A 24424-nucleotide genomic window follows, 5' to 3' on the forward strand; every position below is an offset into this window, starting at 1 on the left:
ATATAATTTTATTCATTGTAAAACTCAGCATTTGCCTTTTCGTAATTTTGATTTGCCAAGCAGTTGTGTGTAAACATGTACATTATTATTTAATAAATTGAAGAACAATTATGTAGAATAAAATTTTGTAGAGAATTATTATTTGCCATGTTAAAATGAAGACGAGAAGTCATTTTGATAAAACAGTTTTATTAACGTAAAATGACTACAGAAAAGGAATAAATAAATAACCTATGCAATTTTGTGTTTACATCACAAACTCGGAACAATGTGATAAAATTTTCACGAGATTATTTATATTGTGATCTAATTACAGGAAGACAAAATTTTAAATATTTAACGTGGCAAACTTTCTACAACCAGTAATAAATTGAGCGCTGATGGCACTGCCTCGTATTTTTGCCGGTTTGATTCGATCGTAGGAAACGGAATACGAGATTGGTTTTCAAACTATTGCAACGGGGACTGGTTTGTACTCGATTTGCTTTCTCGTGCTCGATTGGCAGAAATTCATTTCATTTCAGGTACTGAATCGGCGAAGTCCCAAAGAAATTTAAATTTCACCGAATTATTCCGAAATGCCTTGTGTTTGGATTATTAAAACAATTTGATTATAACATAATTGTGAAACATATACACACAAAATTATATCTTATATAATGAATAAATATGTTGCCACCATAAATACTAATGGTAACAGAGGCAGAAAAACTTAATTTACCAACTCATTATTATTATAATGTCAGTTTTTGTGTTTTCATAAAACACTTTTTTGGTCCCAAAATTAAATTAACATGAATTCATGAGAATATTCTCACTATGCAGAAATATTCAGATTTTTTTTTTTTGTGCATTTAGTATTTACAGAATCTTAATCCATCATCCAGTTTATAAGAGTGATTCCAAAATGCAACTTTTTTAGAAAAATTTTTTATATGATCATCACGGAACGAAAATTTATCACACGTTCAGTATTCCACACAATAAACGTGATGATTATTTTAAAAAAAATGTATCAACATAAAATCTTCAGATTATATAATTCATACACGAAACAAGTGTTGTATTTTAATTAGTTTGCTAACATTCGTCATCATCTAATATAGAAACATTTTGAATTTTGCGTTTTGAAATTCCTTCATTGCTAGAATTACCCATTTCTAATTTACGCTTACAAGTTTTATGGCGACGTTTTTCTGTTGAGCTTTCTTCCCCTGCAGATATTTCGTCGTCGGTCGGAAAATTCTCGAAGAGTAGAGATTTGCTCGGCGACAGCGGTGTCAAGATCGGATTGACGTGGAGACATTCCAGCGGCGTACTGTGACGGGCGGGGACGACCACAAACGGACCGTTATCGGAAGAGGCGTTTTCCAACTGGGCATTTATCGGCTTAAACTCATCTATAATGTCGATAATCCCATCGCCAATATTTTCGTCTCCTTCTAAAATTGCCGGGTTTTTGCCATCTTTCAGTTCCAAAATGGGAGTGATCTTTCCACAGGAACACAAGCTGGCAGGTGACTTGGAGCGCCAATACTGAAGTTCCGTTTTACAACGACTGAGGTCTTGCAGGACCGCACTAAGTTTACGTGACGTGTTTTGAAATTTTTTGTCGTAATCTTCAAATCGGGCTTTTAATTCCTTTATCTGTTTCTGTTGACTAGTCACTCTTCGTTTTGTTAATTTCAACTCTTGTTTGACTGCCAAAACTTGTCCGTTATTTCTAAAAATAGAAAAATAGTTATCATATTTTTCAAAATTATACAATACGATCTGTTTTACTTTTTGTATATCTTGTCTGACATAAAAATAACAAAATATAACACGATTTTCAAAATCTGTCAAATTGTATGGACATATCAAGCAATGATATTTGTCTCTAAATGTCTGTAGTAAGATATTACTTTTACAAGTATATCTTGCTCATGGTGGCTGCTGACATACTTCCTACAAGAGGAGATTATAACATGGTTCTCGGGGATTTCAATAATACTGTTCACGTAGATAATGTTTAGTCCACCACTGTTGCCAAAGCTTAAAGCTAGTTACGCTTACAAGCTAAGTAGCTTTAAATTCTTTTGTGTCCGTAGGCATAATGTCAATTTATTGTTCATCATAGACTAAGGTTCAGTAAGGATTCCTTGCTCCCATCTAAAGGCAAGGGAGGTAGTTAATCCGCTACTGTTTGGTCCAAACCTTTGAGAAGCACACTTTCTCACTTTTCTTGAAAATGTTTATTGAGCAAAGTCCAAGTGACATGAATTCCATGATAAAAGTTTATTCATCATGATGGAAATGAGCCAGGTTTTGCACAAACTTTTTCGAAATTAATGCAATTTTATCTGTCTATTTCCTGTGTAAAATAATTGTAAATTATATAGGGTATACCTTTTATGAGAAAGTGCATTCATTATGACACAAACCTAGTAATCTTGCAAACATTTCAACAGCATTTTTTTCCTTTTGCTCAATGCAGTTTCATACCAAGACTTCCACACAAGCAGTATTATTGAAATTTCCAAGGACCATATTGTAATCTTCCCTTGTTAGATAAAAATTATCCTTCAGTCTTCCAAGAGTTTTCTTGAAGCAGTGTCACCTATATGGTTTTTTGAATACGTTTTAAGAAAAACAAGGTTGGTCAAGCTGATCTGATATTTGATTCACTTTTATGGAGCGTGCTATTAATTCTGTTTCGAAGAATTTATAAACTTTATTTTAATCAAGTAGTAGTACAGAAGCATTTTTCACTGAATATACAGTAAGAGATGTGGTTTATAGATTCCAGAGGAATTGGGTAGTTTTTACTATAGCTTACAGTGACCGTAAACATAACTTAGGTAACAAAAGTGAACTGTCTCATTGAGCATGCACATGAATATATAATGTCTGGCAGACACACAAAAGTCCTAACATAAGCAATTCACTATTATAGTGGAGCATACTAAAAATGTTTTATCTAAATTCTAATTATTGCCAAATAGGATTGAAAATTAACAAGCTTTATTTATTGATAATGTAAAATAGAATGTCTCTGTACGAAAATAGAACAAAACACAGTACTTACTACAATTGATTTTAAACACAAGCCAATTGTTTTTGTTACAAAAATATATGAACTGAGATCCAGCTGTACAATTTACTGACAAAGCAAAAGTCAAACTATCTCTAACAACAAAAAATTCTATCTATATTATACTTGGCTCCATGTTATACAACTTACACACAATTATCTGGCCTGAATAGAAAAAGTAGTGTCATCAGATTCATTAATACAATGTGATACTACTACTCTAAATCATTACAAAAATCTGTACATGGATAAAAATGCTGTGGATATAAATTTTACTAAAAGTTTAATCTTAAAATTTTTTCTTTCACTGCAAAATGAACTTACAGGTGACTTTGATTTTGAAGAGTTTTTCATTGTTTTAAATAAAACTGTCCATAACTTTTTCTTAGTTTGCCAAGAAATGGTGTATAATCTCCTATTTTCTTTTACAATCCAAATAAAATTCAGGTAAGGGAGATTTTCCTTTTTGAGGGCCATTTATGACTAATAAATTTGCTCATGTCATTATTTTAAAAAAATGGTTTTTACTTATGTTAAAAAATATTAGATAAGAAATTATACAAGTTTGAATATCTGAATATACCATTTTTGTAAGGATTTATCATCAAATTTAAAAACTTAAAGATGACCTAACAAATGTTTTTCTCAGCAAGCATTAGGCGGTGAAGTAAGATTGTTGTATTTTCTTTTAAATTAGAAATTCCGAGTTTATGAATTATAACCAGAGATAGAAGTGAGATATAATAATAAATGTGATCATCAAAAGTTTATTGGAAATTTTTAGACAACTCTCTCATTGACAAAGTTTCATTTTATTTCAAATGATTACAGTATCATAGCAAAGAACAATTTACAGAAACCTTCTTGTACTTTGCAAAACCTTCTTTTCTAAATACTGGTTGCAATATGGTCAGCATGTTTACCTACAGACATTGCAACTGTCCTGCCAGCTTCAGCCGTCCACATTTGGTCTCACAAATACTTGACAAGCAACAAATTTAGAGACCAAGTAGGACAAGTAAGTGTGGAAACATGTTTTCCAAACTGTCATTGTGACCTCGTGAATAAGGCAGCATACCATTCACAACAGTAAAGACAGGAACAAGGAAAACTATTGTGTGGCATATGAAAGATCCATTTCCAAATGACAAATATGGCCTGCTACAGGATGACAGTATTATCTGGTATTGTTTGCAGTGTGAGCTGTGAGCTGTGACAATGATGGTATACTAATGTCAAAATGTGTAATTTGCTGCCATGCATGCAAATTTGCATCTGCAAATATGGAAAGACACACAGGATTCTTTAGCAAGGCTTTCACCTCTCTGCTTATCTCAATGTTTTTTTATCTACTATCCAATCACAATTAGTCCCTCTTGGTGGTTGTCTGCCCTCGTGATCAGGTCGGAAAATAAATTGGCAAAACATCCCACTTCCCTCGACCCAACGATCGAGTTTGAGAAAGGCTGCATCAGATATTATGCACAGTTGATATATATGTACTGTATATCTGGCATTCAAAAATCTCTAGCAATTATTGACAAAAGAGAAACTCACATATTTAAACATATAAGTTATATTACTTGTTGTTTAAGACAGCATCTGAGGTGAATTATTGAAAGATGGTTGTTCCTTGAATTTTGATTTAAAATTGCTAAAAGTACTATATTTGTAGTCTAAATGTAAGCTAAAATTATATGTGTAATTATAAAATTATATAACTATTTAATAATTAACTTATAGCAGTAAACTACATTTGGGAATCATTATTTGAGACATAACAGAAGAAATGTTTGCTTAATCATAAACTCAGACATCAGAAAATTAATTGGGAGTCTGCTGTATTATCTGAGATGTGTTAATACATTACAGAATTTTAAATACAATGGAAAATAGTCTTAATTTTTTTTCTACTAATTAATCTATGATTGCTAAAATATTAAATAAAAACACACTGCTTATAGATAATCATTAGATAACATACTACTTTCCAGCATCATCAATAGAGTAAAACATATTTTGTTCAATTTACCAACAATTAAATTTATAATTTTAGGGATAACATTTCAATGTTACTTTATTGTATTTACATTAATTTCTGTAACAAAAAACAAATTTCCTTATTTTGGATGTTGTTCTTGATTCCACCAAATAATAATAAATGCTAAAGGAAAAAGTTTTCTAATGATTCTTTTTCAATGAATGCTACAGCTGTATAAAACTTCAAATGCACTTATTAAAATCTTTCAAAATGGAGAAGCACAATATACGAGTCTCTCTTTAAAAAAGTGAAGTTGACCCCACTTTCACCGATTGATAGCTCCATCTAGTGGTCCCCTTTGTAGCACCATCTATGATGAAACCAAGTCTAACATTTTTGGTTAAAGTTATTTCATTGGACCACCCTCTATATTATTATTAGGTTTACTAACTAAATTTATAAAACTAAAATTGACTAGATGAATCCTGTTAATCTAAAAGCATTATCTTGGTTTTTAGACATATGAAATATAATTCGGTGTAAATCATATTTGAAACACTGTATAAAATACCACACGTTTTACATTAAATTCATTTTTACCTTTTCATATTTTCTCGCAACCTCTTTAATCGTTTATTTACAGCTGGGCTGACGGGAGACGGTGGGGGCAACGAATCCAATCCAGTAACTGGTTTAGTGGGGCTACAAGCTGTACTAGTTGCTGGATCATCCAAGAGAGATAACTGTGTTTTTGGTGATGCTGTAGTATAGAAGTAGATACTTTAATGTTTGTTGTTTATGTTTTGGAGTATTAAACAAATTTTTATATTAATAGTTTATTCTCAAATATAATAAAACTAAACTAAACTACTATTTGAATAAAAAATATTCCAAGAAATTTTCTAAAAGATAAAGATAAATATAAATACTTTTACTTATAAGCTATTTAAAGTTAAAGTTTTATATATATATATATATAAAATATATTTGAAAAAGAATAATTTTTACAACAAAGTTTTAAGTTTCTAATCCCATCCTCTGGTAAATTAACCAATTCACATAAAATACATTAAATGAAGTAAATATTTAAAATCTTGGCAAACGGTATTTAATTTTTTTTAAATACAAAAAATTTTGCAAACTTCTTCGCCCTCCTTCCGTTGATTATATATATAGATGAAGTAATATTTAATAGAGTTGATGATGATAATAATCAGTGCAGAGCCCAAACGGTTAGGATACGTCACGAGAACGCACGCTAAGAAGGGATTTTTCAAAATTTCTCCCCACGGGGGAGAAGGACAGGATTAAGTCTTAACACTTCCATCAACGATGGAAGTGTTAAGAGAAAGCGAAGTGCAAGATGCAGATGCAGTTTTTTTCGAAATCGAACATATTTTTAGACCTATCTAAAAATTCTGTAATTAGTCTGGAAACAGGGAGAACCCAATTCTTGCATTCTGTGAAAACAGGTAAAGTTGACTGTAATGTAATAATCTTAATATTCGCTAAAACGGTTAGGAGTTGAAAGTTGAAATTTGGTGCACAGTTAGGGTACCAGATATAAGTTCCAAAGTGTTAAGTAACAATGGAGAACAAGAGAAAGCGACGTGCAAGATTTACGGGTGCTGGAAAAAAAAAGAAAAAAGAAAAAGAGTAATATGTTGAAACATATCCAATTTTCAAATTTAAACAGATTAGTTCGGTTTTTCTCGACCTTTCTTCTTTAGAACATTCGATGAAAATCGAAGGATATAATCGGAACACATCGTGAAAATAGAACAATATTAGAACATTTGATTTTCAAATTCAACCTTTCTTTAGAAAAACTTAGTTTGTTGATGAAATTACTCTTTTTTTTGTGACTATAATGTAATAATCTTAATCTTCGCTATCGTTACTTTTGCGCGAGCAACACCGGGCCTACTTGCTAGTTTAATATATTTTATAATGAATTTGGCTAATTTACCAGAGGACACTGTTTCCATTTACATGATGTTGTGGGGTCATAGCCTCAAAGGAAAGGTCATCTGCACAAACAGTTACAAGTTCAAACTAATGCATAGAATATCAAGTGTGAAACCATCTCAAAAAAGCAGAGAAACCTTTATTTCTGGCTTTTTAGTTATTGGGTGTATAAATATGACTCTGCCCTTTTTAATAGACTGTGTTAGTAGTACTGCTTGTATGCATCTGAATCTGACAACACTTTTATTTGAAAGATTTGACAGCAATCTTTAAAATAAATATGCAATACCTGTTTAAAGTGTAAACAATAATTATTTTTACCTCATTTAAAAATGTTGAGTTTTGTGCCAATAAACAGCATTTGTGGGAAGTTTTACTTTGTTATTTTATTGCAAAGAAAACTGCAGCAGAAACATGCCATTTGTGGTGAACATGCTCCATCGAATATAACTTGCAGAGTGGTTTTGACAGTTTAAAAATAATGAATTCAATACACACGACAAAGAGCATGGAAAAACCACCAAAAAACATTTCAAGATGAAGATCCTTGCCAAACACAATAGGAACTGGCTGCTGCATTAAATGTTACCCAAATATGCATTTCCCATTGTCTACATGCAAGGAAATTGAGTTCCATATGAATTGAAAGAAAAAGACATTGAATGTCAAAAAAATCATATATATGAATTATCGTTTCAAAGATAAAAAAGAAAAGATTTTTTGTGCCAAATTGTTACTGGAGTGAAAAATAGATTCACTTCAAAAATCCTACATGACCAAAGCCATGGGTGCTGGGTGCATCCTGACCCAGGTCCATCAATGTCAAAACAGAATATTCATGGAAGTAAGGTTATGTTGTGTATCTGGTAGAATCAAAAGGGTGTAGTATATTATAAGCTGTTGCAACCAAGTCAGACAATCAATGCTGAATGTTATAAACAACAGTTAATCGAACTGAAAGAAGCATTGAAGCAGAAACATCCAGAATATTCCAAAAGACAATGCTCACCCACATGTTGCAAGATCAGTCAAGAAAACTTTAGAAGTACTTTGCTGGGATGTATTTAACAGATGTCACTCCCTCAGATTGCCATTTGTTTTGATCCAAGCAGAGCAACCTTTCTGGAAAGTGGTTCAGATATTATGAGACTATCCAAAATTGGGTCAATGGCTGGAATGCTTCAAAACAACCAGACTTCCAAATATAAAGTTAAAGATTGGTTAATAGAAATAATAGAATTTACATATTGTCAACTGTAAAAAATTATTTTTATTATTTTTTACAAACAGTTGGCATTGCTATGAGAACAGTGATAGGACCAAAAATCATGGAGACATGTATGATAGATAAGAATTTGATATCTTTATCTATAACATTTTTAATATTAAGTAGGTTTATAGATGATATAATTGGACTAATGACTTTATCTGTCATATATTAAGGAGACTTTTTGAATTAGAAGAGAACAACAACAGTATTAATTACTTAGATTTAACAATAGAACATTGTAGAAACTTGTTAATTTTTAAAAAATACAGAAAGAATTGTAATACAAAAAAGACTATTCCATACTGTTTGTATTGTCCAAATAGTATAATTTTATTACAGAATTATGTAAAATTATTTCTTTTTATGTTTTGTGTAGAACTATAAAAAAAAAGATCAAAGTAAGGAAGAAAATAACATAGTTAAAAAATTTTTGTTAAATGGATATCTTAAGAAATTGTTACAAAAATGGGTAATAGATTCAAAGTAAAATGGAAAACTAACATATTTATAATTGAATTTATTTATAGAGAAGTTGTATAATATTAATATATGATTTAAATCTTATTTACTTATTTATTATTTACTATTAAATCTTATTTACTTTTTGATATCTAAAATATGTGTAGTGTCTTAATCCATATTACATCTGTTGTTAATTTAAAGTAATGGAAAAAATAATAATGTAGAAAAATTAGAAATGGCTGGGTGTGGTATAAAAATTTGGATGTACAGTACATATAACAATGATAAACAATGTTACATAGATAAAACTAAAAGGAAATTAAAAACTCACATTAAAGAACATGAAGCTGAAATATAAAGATTCTCTTTGGTATGAACATATTGAAAATAATAAATGTATCATTATAAAACAAGTATGATAAAAATATATAAAGAAAGAAACATTATTAAAAGAAGAAATAAAGAACATTATACAATTGTAAAAAGTAAAAATGTAGTTCATCAAAACATGGGGTGTAAATTAGATGACTGTTGGGGTGTAAATTAGATGACTGTTGGAGTGAAATCATATCATACCTATGTCATAACAGCAATGAATGTGTGAAATAGTAGCAAAAAGTGTAAATTTGCAATAAGTTCAATAGAGAAGGATAACTTTATAAGAAATTGGATAGACATTATAGAGTCTGTGAGTTTTAAAACAGTTTGTAAATTATTGTAGCAGTCATTCTTATTGGCTGTTTTGGAATTGTTGTAATGTCAGCAATAGTCTTAGAGAAACAGCACTTCTCTATAAACTTCTTGTAAGAATATCTGTACTTTTATTTAAGTGTCATTTACATTGTATTAAAATAACTTGTAATTTTATTATTTTAGAACCAAAGAGGGCTTAAATTTGATAAAGCTAAAATGCAGTTTGGTAATTTATAACAAAGAATATTGTTAAATAAAGGCATTTTTTTATTGTCTCCAATTTGTTTTATTTCCTCAGGAAGTGGCAATTGATGCATATTATGACAAGATTATATTAAATATACAGTATGTAAACTAATTTAAAATAGTTTTACAGGGTGGCTGATAAATAAGACAAATAATAATGTTGCCTTATAAAATTCAATATATAATATAGGTTTAAAATAGAATAAATGTCAGAAAAAATTATTTATCATCATTTAATAATTTGATATGGCTTTATGCAAACAGTATATTATTAAAATTGCTGCTGTTATATGTAATTGTGGGTTTTTTTTATGTCTACTAGTTTTTTGCAGGCTTTTTTACTTGATTAATTAACTCAGCATTTGGATATCATGGAAGCATAACTATCTGCTACTCATCTGTGTACAAATTTTATTCAAAAAAAATCTTATCAGCTTACCACAGGCACTCAAAAATCCACTGGAAATTTTCCACCTTGCACATGTGATAGTATACAATTTTTTTCTCACATGATCACATACAGCCATCCTACACTGTGATGTCATTTTAGTGACCTGATGTCATCAAAAATGATATTCTTGATGTCATGACTACTACTTGTGGTCATGACATCAATTGTAAGAGACCTCCATGATGTTTGTCAGTTAAGCATGATTTAATGACATGGTAATCTGCAAGTTGCTATGACCCAAAACATTCGTCTCTATAAGATTGTTGAAGGTTTTAGCCTAGAATATTATTTAAATGTTTTGATTTTTCGGTTTTATTTATGCTCAAAAACTACAGAAAAATTATTTTCTGGTCCTTTTGAGAAAACCTCAGCCCACCTGTCATTTTATTTTCATCTGAACTCATTTCATATTTAGCTCCTTATGAAAGCCCTTGAAAGGATACAAGTTATTGCTTAGTTTACAGAACAATAAACTAAACAGCGTATGATATTGAAATCTGACATGTGCAGACTTCTCTGCATGTGCCAAATTTCGCACATTACACAATTTTTCAGAATTGTCTAATTCAAGGAATGGAATTTATGTGCAGCATAATTATGAGTGAAAAATCAGCAGAGAATTGCCACTTTATGAATATATGCATTAAAAAAAAACAGCACAGGTGACTGCAAATTAAAATTCGTTTGTTGTTATTTTTCAAACACTTTGCTACCTAGTAAAGAATTGATTCATAAAATTTATCTTAAAATATACTATAACAAATAAATTATAAATTTACAAAAGCCAAAACTTACATGACAATGATGGTGTATAATCAATGAAATCAGTTGCAAAATAAGTAATTTCTGGAAGAGTATTTTCAATGTGTTCTTTAAAATATTCCATAGCCATTGTAGAAAGATCAAAAAGTTCATCGGTCACTTTATATGCACGACTTAAGCAAGGAGTGGTCTTAACGTATCTTAAAATTCTATATACTTCATCAAGTATCTATTTAAAATTTAAAAAGATCCACTTAGTAAAAATATGGTAAAATGTTTTTGTAATTTATTTTCTACTTTTAAATAAAGTTTATATAGTAAAAGTACAGTTATTAATACTTTAGACAAAATCGAATTTAAAATATATCCACTTTAATACTTATGTTTGTTTGTTTAGTTATGGCATTGGAACACTTGGGTGATCTGCCTAGGGGGAATGCCTTCCGGAAAGTCTTTTTAAGGGTAACTGGCACCTATTCAGGCATTACAGATGTGGAAAACTCCACGTGGCCAGCCCATCTTGGCAAGGTGTGAACCCACGACCAAATTCCCAGTGTTCAGGGAATGGAACCACTTGGCCACTGGTGGGCTCTTTAACACTTACACAAAACATTTACAATAAACATAATTTTTATAAGAGAAAATAAAATATTTTATTATTATTTTTTTAAAATTTACGTAATTATCGATATATTAAAATGAGGCATGTCCAGAAAGTAAGTACCATTTGCATATCTCCCGTGCATTTTGGCAATGCCAAGGTCGCACATGTGTAGTTACTTCTTCCACTCAAGAATGAAGTAGCTGAGTCTTGTTTGTTTTTTTTTTCCATATTATAACCAATGCCTAGTGATCTTCACTGTTAAAAGCAATTGAGCAGCCCTCGCCAGTTGTGAAATATGATCAGTAATTAGGTTTTTGAACATGAGAAACTTTGACCACACAAAATTTACCAGAAAATTTGTGAAATTTATGGACTAAGTGTGGTGAGAAAGTGGGTTAGAATGTTTATCAAAGAAAGGACAACATTCATGACAAGGAGTGTAGTTGCTTCCCATCCATAGTCAACGAAGACTTGCTGCACAGTGTCAAAGACAAGATTCGTTCCAATAGTTCACAATTTTTGATTTGTTTGTGCAGTATTTCCTGACTTATCAAGATCTTTGTTGCATGAATTGTTGTGACAAAAACACTTGCACTTCAAACAGATGTGTTCAAGATTGGTACCAAAAATGCTAATGGACATTGACAAAACAAAACACATGAGATAAGTCTTGGAATTTTTGCAGTGGTATGGAGAGGAAAAAAATGATTTTTGAAAAAAATTGTCACTGGTGATGAAATTTAGATTTTCCACATGACACCAGAAAGCAAACAATAATCACTGCAATGGCAGCATAGTGGTTCCCCAAAAGCTAGGAAATTTAAACAAACTCTCTGCAAAAAAATCATATGCAATGTCTTCTGAGACTGTCAGGGAAATTTGTTAGTGAAATTCGTGCCACAAGGCAAAATAGTCAATATAGAAGTGTACTGTTGAATTATGAAAAAATTACAATGTGTGATGCAGAACAAAGGCGTGACCTACTAAGTTCCAGTGTAATGTTGCATGGCAACACGTAAATGCATGTCACAATCATGTGCAGGAACTGCTTAAGTCATTTCTCTGGAACAATTCGCTCATCCCTTTAGTCTGGACTTAGCATCCAGCAAATTTCTTTAAAATTCACTTTTTTCTACATATTTGTGTTAAGGTTGAGGAAATTTTGCAAATAGAAATTATAATTAACTTATAAACTGTCAGAATACATTTGTATTTATTAATTTTAAACCTACTTATTAGTTTTTTAAATTTTTACTCGTTATGGCACGTCACTAATGGTCAATAATCAATATGTAGCTTATTTGTGGCAGGACTCTCAAAATTCTTTACCTGTAATATCTGTAATAATTGTGCTTATGTCGTCTTAATTTTCAAACATGCCCAGTAGCTTCAATAACTGCGTAACGCCAAGTTGTGCAAATTGGGCCAGGATACGAACAAAGTCTGTAAGTATGAAGTTTTTCTTCATAACCTGATTATTAAAGACAAACGAACTGCCGAATTATTGGGCTATGATGTTTCAATTAAAGCAGTTGAGTATGCAATTTCCCGCAAGCTTTAATAAATTTTTTCTACTTGTGAAAATTTCTAGTAGTTCAAAGGAAATTTTCAATATATATCTTACACAGCGTTATTAATATGATTTTGGAGGTTGCGGAACGTATTAAATTACTTTAAAAGACGAAAAATAATTATATCATTTGATTTCATGATAATTTGTATATGTTAAAAATAATTAATTTTGTCCCGGGATTTCCCGGGATCCCGGAAAACAGTTCACTTTTATCCCGAATCCCGGGACAAGCAAAAGACCGGGAAACGAGAAACCACTAAGTTCCAGTGTAATGTTGCATGGCAACACGTAAATGCATGTCACAATCATGTGCAGGAACTGCTTAAGTCATTTCTCTGGAACAATTCGCTCATCCCTTTAGTCTGGACTTAGCATCCAGCAAATTCCACCTGTTCTGGCACTTCAAGACATTTCTTGGCAACCAGAGTTTCAGTAGTAACAATGAGGCAAAGCAGAACATCCAGAAATGGTTCAGTGGAATTTTATGAACAGTGTATCTTCAATTTAGTGACAAAATATGATAAGTGCTTCAATTTGCATGGCAATTATGTTGAAAATTAGATTATGCTATGTACAATTTAATGGTAATTAAATAGGTTTTGTTTCAATTGCCTACTGTTTTAAATAACCAAATGGTACTTACTTTCTAGACATGCCTCTTATTAAAGTAGTTGTACCCAGCAAAATATTTGCTGTAAAAACCTATCATTAAATTACACTAGGAAAAATAAAGCAAATAAATTCATTTACATAAAATTTATACAGCAAGAAATTTGGGTAAATATATATGAGGACTGATCAAAAATATCCAGGACAGAAGTTAATGTATGAAAATAAAAGCAATTATCAGTTACGCTGCATGAATTAGGTTATCTACTTCAAAGTATGACTTTCTAGATTGTATGCAGATTCCAGGGATCCTTCTACTTTCCTATACACATCTGATAGGACTATTTGAAAATAGTACACAGCTGTCATATCATATTTAGTTTTATCTCTGAAATGTCTCCTTCAATATGATTTTTAGCCTAGAAAAATAAAGTAGTTGTAGTCAAGTCCTGGGAGTATGGTGAGTGGGATGCTGTACGTGATCAAAGATTTTATGACACTCAGGACTGTGCAGCATGGCACATGGTCTTTTCACAGGTGGTTTCTGCACCATGACAATTTGCAAGGACATTTCCAATTGCATCTCAAAAACACTGCAAAATGGTTCTGTACAGTGACAATCAACTGTCTCACCAATTCATTCCACTGATGCTTGTGTATGAGTTATCATCAATTGAAGAAAGTGCAGTCATTTTTGAATTGTGTTTTGGACTGACTGACTGACTGACTGCTGTTGTTCTGAATGCTTGTTGAAGCATTTTGTACATTTTGGTAACCATCTTACCAAATTCCCAGCAAAATTTGATGCAAATACATTGCTCATTCAACTCAACTATTCACAACATGACGGATACATGCCTGCAATATAGCTCACCTCATTGATGATTGAGACATTCTGTTACCCACTGCTCTGGCATACGGCATTAGGAAATATAGTGAAATATCCTCCATAATAGCCCACATTGCTACTGTTATTAGCTTTTCTATAAAAAAAATTCTGTCCTTGGTATTTTTGATCCATCCTCATATATAGCAAATATCAACCTGATTATATTGAGAATTCAAACTGGAAAAAATTACTAGGTTCACAAATTATCCTTTTCTTTATATCTAGCACTAATATTTATTGTTTTGGGTGATTTAATCATTGGAAATAAAGAAAGGGTTAATTTGTAAACATAAATACCTTCACAGTTTATTTGCATGCAGAAAGAAATAAAAACTATATTCAATTAAATATCACTGACTTTGATATCATTTCTTTTAAATAATGTGATATCTAAGTAAAGAACAACTCTTACAAGTGGACAAGAAAAAAAATATCTGTCATCCTAACCCAAAATATAATTTATAATTATTTTTTTTATTTTTTTATTATTGGGAAAGATTATCAACTCAAGAAGTTATTTTCAAAAGCATTTTTATACTGTATGGAGTTCAACAGCCGACGGAATGGGAGGGTGGCGTATCACTATGACAAGGACAAAATTAGACATATTTTTACTTATAATTATGTATAAAACAAATGATAAATGTAATTCATGCAATACAAATAACTTAATAAATTAGAAATAGATTTTGTCTTAGCATATACTATATACATATGATATAGATTGTTTTTACAAGAGAAACAAATATATACTACATATACTTCTTTTGAAAATTAATCTTGTTAGTATTAAACTTTTTATTGTCATATATACTTACTTATTAAAATATTTCTTTCCAGTTATAATTGTATTATGCTTTAATTAATAAATATTTTTATTTCAAAGTATTTCAAAAGATCTGATTTCAATTTAGCTTCTAAAACCTAATCCAAAGCTATATGTATTAAATTTTTAAGTAAATTTCAATCTTTAGTCAGACAATATATTATTCAAGATGACTGACTTATTTTGAAATTCTACATGATTTATTTTTTTATTTCATTGATAGGCATCATCTAAAAAATTATGTTTTTATCTAATTGGAAATTTTCTCTCGTGTCTGGTAGATACTTTTATCTGATTTTGGAATAATTGTCATTTTATTGCTCTGTAAATGCACTCAAGTTTGTAAATAAAATATTTAAGAATAGAAAACTATTATTAAACAAGGAACAAATTTTTTGTTTCACTTTACATTTTTTTAATACATTATTTCTAATATAAATGAAGCAATTATTTGTTATTAGTTAGAACATTTGTATTATTTGTATTCATTTATACTAGTTTAAATTACTTTGTAAATTACAGGCTGTAATATGGAATAACTACATTAAAATGTATTGTTCATTTCAATTCATTTTTAAAAATTTTCATTTATTTTGTTTATTGTTTTATTCAGTATTAGCATTATTCCTTAGTCTAGACCTTCATGTAAATGTACTGTAGTCCTTAAATGGATGCTTATTTGACTGAAAATTTTTAAAAATATTTATTTTGACTTAGTTATTAGTTATCATTTCTATCATTTTCTCATCATGAAAGTCATCTTTTCCTTTATGTCAATGTGCCTGAATGTGCTTTGTCACTGTGTTCTCTCTTTTGTCACATCCTTTTCTTTGGCTTTGCTACTTTTGATATCTGAAACATCATATTAGTGTGTACATTAATAGTTTTCTTTTCTACCAGAGATGAAAAGACCAAAAGATCTTGCTTTTTTCTTTTTTATTCTTTGTTATCTTATTCAGTCTATAGTAAAAAATAAGTGAATGTAAAGGACTGCATAAAATTAAACAAAATAAAGATCCTATAATAATTTATGTATACAATGAAATAAAAATGCAGATTAATAATTTCTTATTTGCATGTGATTACATTAAATGTCATTTAAATTAAATCAACTGATATCATAATTGGTAGCTAAATCATATTATTAAAATGTTTTCTTTATCATACATTATATTTTTTACGATAATTTTCTATCTCAAGCCGAATGCATATCACAATTATATATCAGGATTAAAATCTTAACATACTTCACCAGCAAAGAAACAGCAATGTCTTCTTTCTATATGTTTTCCAAAAGCCATCTGCAATAGTGTTAAACGCATGTGTAATGTTTCTATGATATCACTTTCTCTTGCAAGTGGATGTTTACATCTTGCAGATTCTCTTCGAGGCATCTGTGCTTTAATGCTTTGAAATCTTTGTTGCATTAAAATTCTTAAATTATGAAATTCTTTGTTCAAAATAGATGAGCAAATATTGTTGAATATCCTACATACCTATAAAATTAAGAACAAATTGTTCATTTGTAAAATAATTTTTAAATGAGTACAAAAAACTATAATTATAAATAAATAGATATTAACTAAATTCTCTTACATATTTTTTTATGTATACAAATGTCAAATGTTTTCATCATTAGATGAAAAATATTGATAAAGAATTGAGCAAACAAAATATTTATTTAGAGAATGGAAAAAATATATATGGGGATGTTTTGAAAAGTAATGCCTTTTCTTTTCTATTATTTGTTTTATTTTGGATTAGGAAAAAATATCAGGGCTGTAAAATACACCCCTTTTCTCTCCCATAGCATTGTTCAACAGGTATAGACATCTCACAGACAAGCAAAACAAGTTGGTTTAAAATGGCATCTCTTATTACAGTTCTTAGACATGCTCACAAAAGTTTGGCACAAATTTCACTACCGTTTGGACATATGCCATGCACCCAAAAGGGAGGCATATTGAGCACCTATGATTTAGTATGAAAAAAACTTGAAGATTAGCCTTGTAATATAAAATTAATCTTAAGTGTGTATCTTCATTACTTTTCATAATATAATCATTTTAAATCAGATGATCCTTTTTGAAACACCCTGTACATCTTTTGATATGACAGCCAAATGGCCACGCAGTTAAGGTGGCAGCCTACTGCTCTGGGGGACCCAGGATTGAATCCAGACGGGTCGAAAAATCCCCAGAAATTTTTCAGGGAGTGATTCATCTGGATATGTCAGGCCCTGTCTCTCACCACCCAGCTGCCCCATTGTGGGCCTGGCCAAACTCACAATGGGCTTGCTAAAAGAGGCCCTCTTAGTGCCCACAGGGTGGAAAGAGTTAAAAAAAAAACTTTTGATATTTCCTCAAATATTTTCAGCATTCATAATCATCAGTTTAAAGTATGCATTATAACATTTTATATTTTTGTGCTATTTTTAAAATTTGGTTTTATTATATGTACAAAATTAAAATGTATGATTTAATTTCTAAAATCTGTGCAACTTTAATGTTGGATTAATATTGGCTAATATAATGTACTGTTTTTAGGCAGCAGTTACTATTATGCTATTAAGTGCTGAGCAAACATTGCTGTTTTGTTGATAGAAGACTAACAAGTAATGCACCATCAAGCATTACTTGTTAAAGTATACCTTTTCCTGTTTTCTGTTCATCTGTTGAAGAATATTTTCAGACTCCTTTCATATCCAAAATTCATTAGAAACAATAAGGAAACAGTACCAAATTTAGTTGAAATTTGCCCAATAATTCTTTCTACAGAGAACTCTGAATGCCTACTCTTCAATGACAATCATCCTGTACTTGATAATGTATGAAAAAATTAAATTCCATAAAAATGAATTTAAATGAAAAACAGTTTGTTTGAGCAATTTTAAAATTTATTCTTTGTATTATGAATTCATATTAATTAAATATAAGTCACTAATGCTAACACTGTTATGAAAATGCACCATTCAGATATAACATTATTAATCAAGACAGGTGAAAGGATATTCAACTATGTTGCTTAAGGTTTTATAAAAGAGTGCAACAAAAATAATTTGTACAAAAATTTTTTCACATAGATAAACATAAAAAGATTTATGTACTTGTGCACATACATCTATACATACATATGTAATGACACCTTTCAATTCTGATACACTTTTCTATTTTTATGCACTATTAATAATTTTTGATCAAGAGAGCATATATCCATTCTGCCCCCCCCAATATACCAAGAAGTAAGATATAATATAATTTTAATTTTACAGATTAACATTACAGAATAAAAGTATTCACATATCATTTCAGTAGAAAAATTTGATAAGAATTATGTCCAAAGATAAAAGAAAAATACAAATAGATTATGATATACTTAAAATAATTTTGGTTTTTTCCACCTTCAAATTTAATTAAATAAAAAAATTTCAAAGTAACCAACTACTATATTACTGTAAAACAGAAAATATAGTTTACAAGTTTTATATTTTAAATTAAAAAATAGATTTAAAAAATTAAAAACTATTTATTGCATTTCTTTTCTTTAAATGTCATTTTATGTTTACTTGATCTTTTATTTTCTTCTATATAACTGGTCAATAAAAAAAATCTCAATATTTTATTTCTGAAATTATCCTTAATAAACTTGGCATTTTGTAAAATCTTATTCATTTAAAATTCTCAAGAACTATTAAGGTCATAAAAAGATTTATGTACTTACTATACAACTACTGTGAGAATCTGAAGAGGAGGGGGCAAGTAAATTAATTAAAATAATATTCCAATCCGATTCTAACTGCTCCCTCCCCGGGAAAAGAGATGACGAAGTGACAAAACCAAAACCCAACACACACCCTATTTCCTGTGATTGTCGGGTAGATAAAACAGTTTGAATATCAACAATCATTACTAAGGTTGCAAGACAAATCCTGACCTTAGTCACCTCCAGCTATTAATTCAGTTTGTTTGATAGCTGTTATCAATTTTATAAGGTAGAATGAGTAACCATACCAGATAGAAAGGGGTCATAAATTTGACAAAACGTTCAATTTCTGACAATTAATGTAAACAAACTCTAGACACAGAACTAGACATCATACATAGCATTAGACAGCTCCCCCAAAAGCAGCTATAAAAATGGATTGAACACAGTCCTCCGGGCACGGACATCAACAGTGGACACAGGACCCGTCCCGCCATAATCCCCAACGACTACCTCCAGCCAGAAGACAGAGCTCTAAGTGCCACCCCTTACTGACTGCCAATCCTGGAGTGTTTCGTCAACATCCTATACAACAGTCTAAGAGGTGTATTATATGTAGATTATAGAACTCTCTCTCTCAGTTAAGTAGTTCTTTAGTCTACAGGTTAGATTAATATTAACTCCCAATACAAGTAGTTACCGTTTAAATTGTATCTTTATTTTTTCCTGTATTCTAGAATAATTGTAATAATCTATGTGTTTATTAAATAAGTTGTTTTATGTTCAATGCATGTCATCCTTGAGTACGATCGACACCTTATTCCGACCTTACCAACCTTCCCCACTACACTAAGTTACCCTCCTACGGCCATACTGACAAGGAAGCCGATAAGCGGGGTCAAGCTCGCTGCTTAACCCCCTCGGTTCTCACACTACAAACTTAAATGTCTTGGGAACAAAACAAGATGAAATTATCATGAAGAGACAAGAGATAATTATAACAGTTATATAATAAATATTAAGTAAATTATATTTTCAATGAAAATATAAAGAATCATTACAGGTTATATAGATTTGTATAAATCAATCATGAAATTCGTGAAAATAAATAATTTATTAATTATATACATATAACAGTGCCAATCAATCAATTTGATAAACTATAATTTATCTACATATAAACTTGTGATTAATCAACAAATGTAGTTACATGAAAAAATAATTATATTCACAATAAAATTAAAAGTATAACAATAAAAATAAATTTTATATAAAAGTAAATTTGAAATATTTTGTACTCACCAATCGTATTTTTCCAATTGTTTCAAATGAGAGCCACCTAAAAATAATCTCTATAACTTCAATTGGTAGATCACATAGTGTTAATTCACGAGTGCTGTTTGCTGGAATAATTTCCATGATTGTTGTGATAAAATAAAATTTAAATGTATTATCAACAAAGCTCTTCACTAAAATGGCATTTGGATAAGGAAATACTGTGCCTAAAAAATAAAAATTATTATAAACTAGAGAATTATTTTAAACTTACAATTAGCACAAATAAATTAATGTTGGCAAGTGCGATACAAAACAAAATACATTTAGTTCATAAATAATAGGAAAAGAGTAACTGAAATATCTTTATAAAACTAATTATTAATCTTTCAAATTTTTATTCATTAGCTTAATAGAAAATTACTTATAATTAGAAACTTCTAACAGTATTCATTTTTTTTTCCAAACCATTGCTTAAAACAGGGATGGGCAACCTTTTTTTATGTAAGGGCCGCATTTCAAGACTTTTTAACTGATGCAGGCTGCATACAAGAGAAAAGAGAAAAAAAATGTCAGTAAATCACAATTATTTATTCATATATAATTATAAATTAGCATAGGTGTAATTAATTTAGCTTCTGGAACTGATGTAAACGTAATATATCGGAAATATTTGGTTAAATATTAGTCACTGCTAGTTTCGATGTGTCTGTTAGCCGGTTTCTTGTTTTAATTTTTACTAAATTCATTGCAGAAAAACAATTCACATACATAGGTTGTAGAAAATAATGTTTGAATTTTTGCTGCATACTTCCTTAAGCTAGGAAATTGATATATTTATTCATATTTTATGCGATGTGGGTGGAAAAAATAATGCGAACTGCATGTGGCCCGAGGGCCGCAGGTTGCCCATTCCTGGCTTAAAATATCACATTATTATTTTACAAATTTAAAGTTAATTAAAAATTTAGCTAAGCATTAATTATATCTCAAAAGGATTTGAGAGAAAATTAAGTTTTGTGATACATTTGACTTACAGAGAAGAACTGTAAATTATTTGGAATATTGTATAGCATCTATTTGGTTTAATTCAGTAATTCAGTTTTTAATTGCTATAAATTTTTTAAACTTAATATTTAATATACAGTAATGGAAAAATATTTTAAAATAATTTTTGCTTATTTTCAAATTATTACTCATGAATCACAAATGCTACAGTAAAATTTATATATCAAAATATTTTAAATCTTCAATACTTGCATAATTACAATAACTCAATCATTTTAATTGAAAAAAAAAAATAATAGATTATTGAAAAATTTTATTATTATTATTTATAATAGTATTAAATTATTTATTCCATTAAAAATGTGACATGAAAATTAATGACTTTAATAATAAATACAGGGTAACCCCGGAATAATAAAACAATTATATTGTTGTCTTGCATATTTATATTTCAAAGTTCTCAAATAATAAAAGGTTATAACTACAGAAAACCATAATTATAAATATTGATATTAAATACCATTAATAAATATATCGTATCTACTCACTTATAAGACAATCTGGCATATAGGACGAGGTGTGACTTTAAAGATCAAACTATAGAAAATTAGATATATTAATACGGTTCTAATTTTATTTCATTCAATCAAAAATAAAATATCAAATGCACATAAATGCACACATTGGCCCGCAGAAATTACTGGCGTTTTAAATTTTAAGGAAGAATCTTATAAAATCGACAACATAATTTCTTCGTGTAAAGCTAGACAATCGAAACCTTTTATGCCAATTATTAACAGTCAAATCCACTCCCCATTGATTACACTTATGAGTTTCTCCGAATTCTGATTTCCGAATAATCATGTTTTCACACGGGAATGGATTAAAACTTATATCAGGATTTCGTATGATTTTGGAATTCAATTCAAAAGCTTTGCTTTTCCTATTGCTGTTCATCCTTACTCCTGACAATACACAAGAAAGGATTCAAATGACCCAGATAAAATACTTTTGTTTTTAAACACCAGAGGGTGAGCATCCGGTAAAAAATGCAAATATGTGGTTCACAAAAATTATTGCAAAAACACAAAGAATCTTTCACATGTACGTATAGGATGACCTAGGTTTTTGAAGCAGTGAAAAATGAATAAAAACCTCGTCTTATATGCAAGTAAATACGATATTACTGTGAATGTGAATGGAAAGTAATTTGAACAATTGCTATAATTATATGCAAAATGTTGTTTACACATGGATCAGATTTTTACTTGTGTAACATAAAATGTATATTTTTGTGAAAAAATGTAAAAGCTTACTGTTCTATTACTTCTGACCTACCTTTTTATAACAGAATAAACTACATTTATATACATTTTAAAAAATTAAATTTATATAACAAACTTGTAGAAAAAATATTTTATAAAATAGCAATGTTTAATTAGCAATCTTCATAAAATTTGTTTCATTGATATATGTTGATAACCAGTATCTATACAATAGAACAAATATCTACCAATTCCTTCTGCCAAGATCTCTTCTCTACAATTCAAGAGATATTTGTTCTCTGTTTAATTTTGTTAAGAATTAAATTAGTGTTTGTTTATTTCACAGTTATGCAGGTAGTATTCAAATTTGTTTAAATGACTGATATTATTTAATGTTTAAATATTACATTAATTTATATTAACTACTCAAGAAATGAAAAATTGTGGCTATTACTCTGAATTTCTTGATACATACAAGTAAAACATAAAACTAATACAAATATCTTCTACAGTCAAATGTATTACATTATATGCCAAAAGTGTATTATTTTGCACATACCATGAAACATCAATATTCTCCACAATATACAGGAAATCCTCATTAATTCAAACTCTCTGAGTTCGAAATCCATTAGTTTGTCACTGTACTTTTGTCCCATCCAAGATATAGAGATTTACATGTTAAGGAATTCGGTTAGTTTGAAGTATGACTACTTTGAATATTGAAGTGAAAATTCTATCCAAACTGTGATATGCACATGTTAACTCATTCGTTTAGATCAAAGTGCCTCCATACTGTAATAGAACAATAGACCAAGAACAACTCTAATCTGGTCAATATGACTTTGCTTTTACAGTAATACATTTTCAGGTGTTACCTTATATATATGGACTACCCCTTTTTTTCTCTTATTTCATGGGTTTTGAGATTGAAAGAATGGGCTACAATTAGCAGATTGAGATATTTGTAGGACTCTAGACCAGTGTTTCCCAAACTTTTGACATCTGTGTACCCTTTGTATAATTTTCTTAATGCTGAGTACCCCTCGTCAAAAAATTGCATATACTTTAAATCAAAACCAAAGATAACGAGGATATTCCATTTCTATGTGCTGCTGCAATTGAAAAATCGAAAAAGCCAAAATAGAAGACTATGTGGAAAATATTGTTCCTAGATATAGCGATATGGACTTTAGGTCTCATTTTCGTCTTTCTAGAAGCACTGTCAAAGTAAGTCTCTGCTAAGAATTGTTAGTTGTAGTAACTAGCTACAGAAAAATTGGTTTATTCGGCAATTTTAGCTTTTTATTAATACTAAAGCATATAACAAACCTTTCCTGTTAGAAAAATCGCACAAAAGCTAAAAATACACACGTGCACATTGTAACAATTCAATGTGTAAATACTGGAGGTTTTTGTATGACACTGTTGTCTTGGCCATAGGGTGGAGGAATACACAGAATCACAGCACCCGGCGAAATCGCTAAGAAGTAACGAAGTTTTTTTATTATTTTTCTATGTTTGCAATCGAAAAAAGTAAACTGCTTGTTGCACCAGGAACAGCCGAAGCACGGTGCAGCGTGTACCCCCACTAAACTCTTCCCGTACCCTTGGGGGTACGCGTACCACACTTTGGGAAACACTGCTCTAGGCTACTAAATTTGGGCCACTTTTTAAAATAATTTGGGCTACATTTTGAGGAATTCTAATCTACTTTTTATAAAACCTATCTGGCAACCTGTGAGGTTCTTACCAGCTTACCAGACA

At 30.0% G+C, this 24424-nt stretch overlaps 1 protein-coding gene across 1 annotated transcript in view; it reads right to left on the reverse strand.

The window, feature by feature from the left end:
• Positions 1-172: 172 nt before the first annotated feature.
• The window catches only part of LOC136985760 (F-box only protein 28-like), a 32894-nt gene continuing 8642 nt past the window's right edge, over positions 173-24424 (reverse strand). The window contains exons 2-6 of the mRNA XM_067283108.1: positions 20412-20611; positions 16655-16903; positions 10940-11135; positions 5655-5814; positions 173-1723 (exon numbers count right to left, since the gene is read on the reverse strand). Of these exons, the coding sequence (XP_067139209.1) occupies positions 1081-1723; positions 5655-5814; positions 10940-11135; positions 16655-16903; positions 20412-20528 (1365 nt within the window). The 5' untranslated portion in view covers positions 20529-20611 and the 3' untranslated portion in view covers positions 173-1080. The remainder of the gene's footprint in view (positions 1724-5654; positions 5815-10939; positions 11136-16654; positions 16904-20411; positions 20612-24424) is intronic.

This window comes from Centruroides vittatus, unplaced genomic scaffold (genome assembly GCF_030686945.1).
Source record: "Centruroides vittatus isolate TY-2023 unplaced genomic scaffold, ASM3068694v2 contig_976, whole genome shotgun sequence".
In the NCBI taxonomy this organism is placed as follows: Eukaryota; Metazoa; Arthropoda; class Arachnida; order Scorpiones; family Buthidae; genus Centruroides; species Centruroides vittatus.